A 10060-nucleotide genomic window follows, 5' to 3' on the forward strand; every position below is an offset into this window, starting at 1 on the left:
ACACACACACACACACACACACACACACACACACACACACACACACACACACACACACACATACACACAAACATAGACACACGAATACACCTCACCGTCATGACTATATCACACACACACAGATATAGACACACACACAGACACACACACAGACACACACACACACACATAGAAACACACAAACATAGAAACACACAAACATAGACACACAAACTAGGGTGACCAGATCATAATGACTTTACAACTACTGTTAAATAATTACTAAATTCCACATAGTGATTCTCCATAATACTGCAGGAGACACACTGATACATTCCACTAGACAGCACAGCCCTCCCCCTTCACTCACTCTCACTGTCACACACACACACACACACACACACACACACACACACACACACACACCCTTGCACTCACCGGCACCAGATAAGCCGGATCACATAATTTAACAAGATGCCACAAGCCGAATAATATACGACCAGGTCATCCAGTGGTCAAATATTCCAGTCTCCATTAATCACAGATCGTTATCATTGAGACACACATGCACAAACTTACACGTAAATGTCCGTTACATGCACTCATGCACGGCGGACATACTGACTGACCAATACACACAGACACACAACGTGCACGCAGGACGACCACCACAACCACACTGGTCGATTGGGGGACCAATAAAACACCCTGACAGAGAAGAGACTGGACTTCACTTCTTTAACTTCTTCTGCTTGGACTGACTGGACGGGACGGACGAGACTGCTGGACTGACGCACAATGACTTGACTTTTATCCTTCCTTTTATATACTCAACCGGCCGGTTGTAACAATCTAGATTTCAAATTGTACCTTGCTATATATTCACCTTGTATAAATACTTTGCTTATTCACTTTTATATTAAACTTTTTATAATAAATACCTTCAAAAGTGTTTTATCTCTTATATTTTTAAGTATCTTCTACATCTTTCACGTTTGAGTCTAAAACGTGACACTACCAAAGAAGGGACTAAGAATTGCCCATCTAAATATTTGTAGTCTAAAAAACAAGGTACAAGAACTGAGTTCTGTCCTATTTGAAAATGCTTTACATATTACAGCCCTATCTGAGACACATCTAGACACATCAATAGATGACAATCAGGTTGCAATACAGGGGTATAATTTATACAGGCTTGATAGAAATAAGCATGGAGGAGGTGTTGCTTTTTATATTCAAGAACATATACCTGTCAAAGTACGAATAGATCTAAGTGCACCTGGTGTGGAAATGCTATGGCTACAGGTTCATCTACCTCACCTTAAACCAGTTCTAATAGGCTGCTGCTATAGACCACCGGGCTCAAACATACAGTACCTTGAAGATATATGCAAGATGCTACAAATAGTCACTGATATTGACAGAGAAATATATTTTGTTGGAGACCTTAATATTGACTGGTTCTCCAAAACATGTACATTAAAAAAGAAATTAAGTGATGTGGCCAATGTATGCAATCTATCACAGATTGTGAATGCACCAACCAGTTAACGTCAGGTGCACAGGAAGATCTTCAACTTGCATTGATCACATTTTCACAAACTCTGTGGAGATGTGTTCAAAAGTAGTATCTGTGCCAGTAGGCTTTAGTGATCATAACATCATTGCAGTAGCAAGGAAAACTAAGGTGCCAAAAGCTGGGCCTAAAGTTATATACAAGAGAATGTACAATAATTTCAATGAAAATGTGTTTGTTGAAGACTTGAACGAGATACAATGGGATAATGTGACTGAACTAACGAGTACAGAGAATGCCTTACAATTATTTATGAAACTGTTCTCATCCATCTGTGACAAACACGCCCCTATGAGGAAATTAACAGTCAAAACAACTAAAGCCTCTTGGCTTGATTTGGAGTTGAGAAGCTGTATGAAAGAGAGGGATCAATTGAAAAAGGATGCTATTGCATCCGGTGGCTCGGATGATTGGCAGGCCTACCGTTTTCTGAGAAACAAAGTCACGAAAATGAATACACAGAAGAAAAAACAATACTATAAATCCAAGTTTGAAGAAATTAAAGGTGACAGCAAAAAGTTATGGAGAACCTTAAATGAGGTCATGGGAAATAATAAAACAAATACGATGCCCTCGTTTATAGAAGCAGCTGGTGGATTTATTACCAAACCTCGAGATATAGCCAATCATTTTAATGATTATTTTATTGATAAGGTGGAGATGATAAGGAATCAAATGCTGCCAGTGGATGGTAAGCTGTCTGAATCAATAATTAAACAGCATATTATGCATACAAAAAAATGTGAATTTGATTTTATGGATATAAATCTAGAGCAAATGGAAAAGCTTCTCTTGTCCATACAGTGTGACAAACCTTGTGGTCATGATAACTTAGATGGTAAACTGCTCCAGCTGGCAGCCAGAATTGTAGCAAAGCCACTGTGTCATATTTTTAATCTATGTCTAAGTGAGGGTGTTTTTCCTCAAATGTGGAAGATAGCTAAGGTCACTCCACTTCCAAAAAATGCTAAACAGCCTTTTAATGGAGCAAATAGTCAACCTATTAGTATCTTGCCAGTTTTAAGCAAAATCATGGAAGGTGTTGTTTTTAAACAGATTCAGGATTACCTCTCAGAAAACAGTATAAATTCTCAATTCCAACATGCATATAAGGAGGGTTATTCTACATGTACAGCTTTAACACAATTAACAGATGACTGGCTACAACAAATTGACAGGAAGCGAATGGTGGGTACTGTACTACTGGATTTCAGTGCAGCTTTTGACCTCATAGATCATGAGTTGCTGCTCATAAAACTAACTGCATATGGATTCAGAACTGCAGCTGTTAACTGGATAAAAAGCTATCTTTATGTAATGCTATATGTAACAGACATCAATGTGTTGTGTTTAATGGTACCCTGTCCAACTTTAAATCCCTACAGTGTGGAATTCCACAGGGAAGCTGCCTGGGGCCCCTCTTCTACGCCATTTTTACAAATGATTTGCCATGGGTATTAGAAAATACATGTATGGTTATGTACGCCGATGATACTACAATGTATGCATCATCAGACAAGACAGAAGAGCTTAATGAAGTCCAGATCCCAATATAGTCATGACTATATCACACACACACACACACAGATATAGACACACACACACACAGACACACACACAGACACACACACACACACACACACACACACATAGAAACACACAAACATAGACACACAAACTAGGGTGACCAGATCCCAATATAGTCATGACTATATCACACACACACACACACACACACACACACACACACACACACACACACACACACACACACACACACACACACACACACACACACACACACACACACACACACACACACACACACACACACACACACACACACACACACACACACACACACACACACACACACACACACACACACACACACACACACACACACACACACACACACACACACACACACACACACACACACACACACACACACACACACACACACACACACACACCTCACTGTCATGACTATATCACAGAGAGAGACACCTCTGATGGGCAGATGTTTATATCAGGGTGTTTGGCATCACCAGCCAGTCCTATACTGAAGTATGGGTAGAGTTTCTCAGTGAAGGTGTGTTTATGAGTGCAGATGTGAGTCATGTCTTCAGGGTCGTAGAAGGACAGCTTCCCCCCGTTATAGTCCAGCTGTACTCTGACCCTCTGGAGGCTCCTCTTCACTGTGAGGGTCACCAGACCATCCCTGTACTTACCACTCCTATAACGTAGAGCCCAGATACCATGTTGTGGTGATACCTCTAGCCTCTCTCTCTTGTTGTCAAATGACTCTTTAGCTATACCTATAGTCCAGTGAGGATGGTCTCCCACCTCCACCTCCCAGCTGTGTTCTCCTGAGCTGAAGCTCTCAGAACCCAGAACAATGGTATACTTAATGTTCCTCTCTGGGTTGTCAGGGAGCTGCTGCTTTGTGTCTGTGTGTCTCACACTGGTCAGATCATCAGATATAGAGAGCCAGGGTGATGCATTGTTTGGGTCCAGAGTGACCGGAGTGAACTTGACCCTCTCCTTCATCTTCTCCCAGACAGAGAAGGTTAGGTTGCCCAGGTGTTTGGCCTTGTCTATCAGCGCTCCTGAGACCAGCTGTGGACGAGGCAGGTTGCACTGAGCTCTGGAAGAACATTCAAGAGTAAGTCCTGCTGTGGGCTTAGCTTCAGAGCCGCAGAGAAGAGAGAGATATTGATTTCCATAAAAATAACTGTATTCCATCTCTTCATCATGTTTCTAATATACAATCATTTCCACTCAATCAATAAATACACAATACACAATAAATACACATACATACATACTATTGTACATTCCACTACCCTCTCAACTTTAGTCACATCATCCAGATCATCTATCATCTAAAGGTGCTATCAATTACAACAGCATCTTTAATCTGAGATGAAAATTTAAAAGGAGAGAGAGAGAGAGAGAGAGAGAGAGAGAGAGATAGAGAGAGAGTGAGAGAGAGAGGGAGAGAGAGAGAGAGACAGACAGACAGAGGGAGAGCAAAATAAAGAGAGAGAGACAGACAGAGAGAGAGTGAGAGAGCGAGTGTGAGAGAGAGAGACAGAGAGCAAAGAGACTGGGTCTCATTCTCGAACGAAGTTACGACAAAATATTTCGTCTTATTTCGGCCTATTTAAGACATATTAGGGCTGGGAGTGGGAGTCTTCAAATTTTCCTGAGATCTTATTTGAGAGCAGATCTAAGAGTGCTGAGGAGCACACTTAAATATGCTCTCAGCCCACGATCAAATCTCATGATTGATTGACTAATTTAAAATGTTATTATAACTTGACAGACTGTGTTCTCATAGTGATTCCTTCACGTCAACGCTACAGGCCTCCTTGGAATTAATTACTTAATCATCATTAAAATAAATATGACAATATTTGTATGATAAGAAATTACGAATTTGATGTCGGAAAAATAAATAATATGGATTCATCTGATCACAGGGCAGCTGGATTAACCATATCTGAACCAGCTATTTTGGGCAAATAATTACTCAGATATTCAAACACAATTATGCAATTATTGTGAAATGATTGAACATAATAATAATTTAATGCCTTCTGTGGAATTTGTATTTCTTATTTGTTACACATCTGTTTTAATGATTAATTATATACATTTGAAAGAATGCAGGTCAACATGCAATGTATCCCATTGATTGGTATACAATGGGACAGACCTTTGTTTGAGTGATTGATTGATTGAAAACTTTATTAACAGATTGCAGAATGGGTACAGTACAGTACAGCTCAATTACATAAGGGGATGCAGACCAGAGAAAGAATTTCGTCTTGTTTACATCAGGGTCCCCCATTTTCAATTCATCATAACATATATGACACACATGACACAGATAGACAGTACTGCTACATCTATACATTTATGACATACCAGATTTGAAAATACAGTACTGTTTGTGATACAAAAAGAGTCCAGAAAAGAGAGTACATTTGACGTAGAAACTGTTGGAGGAGGTTGGGTAGGGATGGGTGGGGGATAGACTTACACTATACAAGCAAAACTGTACATTGGAATATTGACAAAACCATACTTGGTAATTTACTGTACATTGGAGGGGGTTGATATAGCTATAAACCTGCATTCCTTCGAATATATCATTAATCAATTAAACTTATATTGAAATACACTATATAGCCTATACACCAACACTGAAATGACAGTGGATAAATAAATAAGAACTAAAGCTAATCGGTGGAAATAGACTGCATTCATATTCCATAACAAGTCTTGTGTGTGCCTACGAATGAACAGTAGCCTATAGGCTTATGGAATAATAAGCCATACTGTGTTCATTCATTACGCCCGCCGTAGGCTATATATATTATTATGTCATTCATTCATTCATATACAGTACTGCGCGCGCGCGCATGTGTGTGTCTGTGTGTGCGTACCGCCCGTGGCCGGTGTGAACAGCGACACCCGTTAACCCTCTCACTGCCACACAACAGAAGGTTAACCCTTTACTATCACACAACCGACGGTCGCCTAGTTAACCTTCTGTCGTGTGGCAGTGAAAGGGTTAACCGGCTGACGTGTGGCAGTGAAAGGGTTAACCTTCTGTATTGTCGCAGTGAAAGGGTTAACCGTTTTGGTAGTGCGGCGGTGAAAGGGTTAACATGGGAGCAGTCAGGGAAAGAGAGTCAGAGAGAAAGGAGAGAGAGAGAGAAAGGAGAGAAAGATAGAAAGAGAGAGAGAAATTGAGAAAAAGAGAGATAGAAAGAGATAGAGATGAGAAAGAGAACGACAAAAAGAGAGGTAAATCACTTACCTTTTCAGTGTGGTCTTGTAGTTCTATGGAGGTAAAGACAGATCAAGTTAAACACTACACTGTAAGAACTGAGCCTCATCTGGTCACTTTTAAACTATCAGCTAATTGTATTCAACTAAAACTGTGTAAAATGCAATTCTATTTTTATTATGTATAGGTTACTAATACTTATTTAATAAATATGAATGAACCCCAATCCCAGTTTTTACAGTGTACTAAACATCCTCAGCATCATTCCCTATGAACTGAAGAGAGACCAGTCCTGACCTGCAGGAAGGAGACGTGTTCAGCGTTCTGCTCCTGCTCTATGGCTCTGATTGTGTCTGAAAGGGTTGAGATCTCTTTATCCAGCCCCTCAATCTTCTCCTTCATCGTCTCGCTCTTCTGCTCCTCTTCCTCCTTCAGTGCAGCTACCCTGGCCTCCTTTTCCTCGTGGAGAAACTGGAGAAGCTTCTTAAACTCCTCCTCAATCTGCTTCTCTGTGTGCAGGGCCTGGACCTGGAGATTATAAAATAAGATAAGATATTCCTTTATTGATCCCCTTGGGGAAATTCAGGCACCATAGCAGCATGGGGGATGGGGGGGGGGGGGTACAGGTAGTAAAAACAACAGAAGCAGTGTAAACAAATAAGTTTAAGGAAATAAGTCAATATAATTTACTATCTAACTAACTATACAGTATTCAGAGTGTCACATAAGGTGCAGTATGCATAAGGTAGTGTTATAATTTACTATCTAACTAACTGAAATATACAGTAGGGGGGTTAAAAATCATGTCTCTCCCACAATGGACTACAAATGTACAATAGGGCACTTACTGTGTGCAGGTTGAGTGCAGCTACCTTACAGTAAATCATTTATCATTAATACAGAATATGTGAACCTTTACGTGTTCTGCTGTGCGGACGCATGTTCGTTTGTTTTCTTTAAAGGCCTGTAGCTTGTCACTTAAGTTCTTCAGTGGAGCCTGGAGCTGCTTCTGCAATGGAATTAATTCATTCATTCATGATGTATTTCACTTGAAATATGTAAGTCTCCCCCTGAGGACTCTGTGCTGCAGCACCGGTTTCAACACACGGAATGGAGTACGTTTGCCACCCATGCCATCCTGGACTCCCACACTGACATTGACTCCCACACTGACATGGACTCCCACACTGACATGGACTCCCAAACTGACATGGACTCCCATGCTGACATTGACTCCCACACTGACATTGACTCCCACACTGACATTGACTCCCACACTGACATGGACTCCCACACTGACATGGACTCCCAAACTGACATGGACTCCCATGCTGACATTGACTCCCACACTGACATTGACTCCCAGACTGACATTGACTCCCAAACTGACATGGACTCCCATGCTGACATTGACTCCCACACTGAAATTGACTCCCACACTGACATGGACTCCCACACTGACATGGACTCCCAAACTGACATGGACTCCCATGCTGACATTGACTCCCACACTGACATTGACTCCCACACTGACATGGACTCCCACACTGACATGGACTCCCAAACTGACATGGACTCCCATGCTGACATTGACTCCCACACTTACATTGACTCCCACACTGACATTGACTCCCAAACTGACATGGACTCCCACACTGACATTGACTCCCACACTGACATGGACTCCCACACTGACATTGACTCCCACACTGACATTGACTCCCATGCTGACATTGACTCCCACACTGACATTGACTCCCACACTGACATTGACTCCCACACTGACATTGACTCCCATGCTGACATTGAATCCCACACTGACATTGACTCCCACACCTCCTACGTTGTGGACAAAAATAAATCAACTCCAACATCAGTGTCTGAATCTAATCCCATCTAATTGTTCTGATTGTCTAATGTTTCTGTATTCATTAACAATGTGACAACAATGTTTACTCTGTGTATTTATTGAGTATAATAAAAGATTGAATAAATTAATATAATAATGATTTTTCCATACCTTGTGATCCTCCGAAGCTTCCTCTATGGGGCAGCAGTTGTGGATCTTGTGTTTTCTGGAGGTCTGACACACCACACAGATGGGCTGGAGGTCATCCAGACAGAAGAGCTTGAGTTCTTCTGTGTGCAGACTGCAGAACACCTCAGAACTTGCTGGAGCTCCCTGGCTACTCTCCCTGAAGGCCTCACACAGCTTCTTCAAAGCCAAGTTACAAGGAGGATCTAATATTGAAGAGACTTTCCTACAAAGTGGACAGTTCTTGTCTTCTCTGTCTCTCCAGTATTGTTGCAGACAGGCTTTACAGAAGCTGTGGCTACACAACAAGAGGACAGGATCTGTGTAGATGCCATGGCACACGGAACAAGACAGATCCTCTTCACAATGATACAAAGCCATTTTGTCTCTCAGTAACACTCCCTCCTCTGGAAAGCTCCCTGAAGTTTACTTTAACTTTTTTTATAAACTTACTTAGATTCAGTCAGCAGCTGGTTGAAGTCACTGTTTAATCACTAGTTATGAGGGCCAATATCCAAATGGTTTATTTCTCTTCCACAGCGAAGTTTTTCTTTACAGAAGCGGTCCCAAAGCTATTTTCCTAAATATTCACATTACTACTACAAGGTAAGAAAATTCCTCCACACTGGAAAGCCGAAAATCTATGCTGTTTAGTCTATCGGTTCAGTACTGCTCAGCACTGTTTCAAGATGCACACTGACTTGGCGGAGAGAATTGCTGAATATTATATACAGTAGATACACAAACGTTCTAGACGGTTCGGTCATGACATCATACGATGACATCACCAATGTTCTAGAACGTTCGGCTATGAATCATCACCAATGTTGTAGAATGTTCTATTATGACAAAAGACGGTTCAATGACTTTATCTAAATCCAATCAACATTCCTAATGCCGTTTCAATGTAAGGATAAAAAAATAAACATATAAACATTCATATATAATACCATAACCTAAATATATAGCTTTGGCTCCTCTACACTAGTCCTTCGCTGTGTTTGTCTAAAGCTAGTCCTACTCCTTCAGTACGAGCTGTGGGTTTTATCTGGAGCAGGCGGGTGTCAGTCAATGAGGGGTGTAGAAACACTGATGTTTATCACCTGTATATCAAAGGTTATAATCCTAGTTATGTTATGCAAAGCGTCTTGCTTCGCCTATTGGACTATGCTCGCGCCTGTGGGCGTTCTTTGAAAGAACTTTTCATGCACCTACCATTCACCTAGCCACGCCCACCTATAACCAGGTAAAGTGGTCACGCCGACCTCTCTAGTATATAACCACACAGTGAATTTCGCAAGGTAAATTTTACTCAGTTTGAGTAAAATGTACTCAGTTTGAGTAAAATGTACTCTGCGAAATTTACTGTGCAGGTGTAGTGACCACGCCCACCTCTCTAGTATATAACCAGGTGTAGTGACCTCACCTCTCTAGTATATAACCAGGTGTAGTCATGGCCGCCTAGTTATAGTTGAAAGTGGGGGTGCAAGATTTTTTTCTTTTTTTCTTTAATATTTTTTTTTAATATTTTTTATTTTTTATTTTTTTGACAGGCACGGTGTGGTTTGGAGGGGGTCCGGCACGACCCCCTCCATGGCAGATTTTCTTTTAAATTTAATTAACCTGTACGTGCAATTTCCTGCAATATAGAGCCACCACTAGACCC

The 10060-nt window shown here is 41.1% G+C and overlaps 1 protein-coding gene across 1 annotated transcript in view; it reads right to left on the reverse strand.

Moving 5' to 3' along the window:
- LOC311226634 (zinc-binding protein A33-like) overlaps positions 1–8775 on the reverse strand; it is a gene marked incomplete at both ends in the record, with an annotated part of 32426 nt that extends 23651 nt beyond the window's left edge. The window contains 4 exons of the mRNA XM_084312051.1: positions 3566–4205; positions 6390–6412; positions 6657–6887; positions 8380–8775. Of these exons, the coding sequence (XP_084168177.1) occupies positions 3566–4205; positions 6390–6412; positions 6657–6887; positions 8380–8775 (1290 nt within the window). The remainder of the gene's footprint in view (positions 1–3565; positions 4206–6389; positions 6413–6656; positions 6888–8379) is intronic.
- Positions 8776–10060: the final 1285 nt, after the last annotated feature.

This window comes from Notolepis coatsorum (assembly GCF_963971535.1).
Source record: "Notolepis coatsorum genome assembly, chromosome: 4".
Lineage (NCBI taxonomy): Eukaryota > Metazoa > Chordata > Actinopteri > Aulopiformes > Paralepididae > Notolepis > Notolepis coatsorum.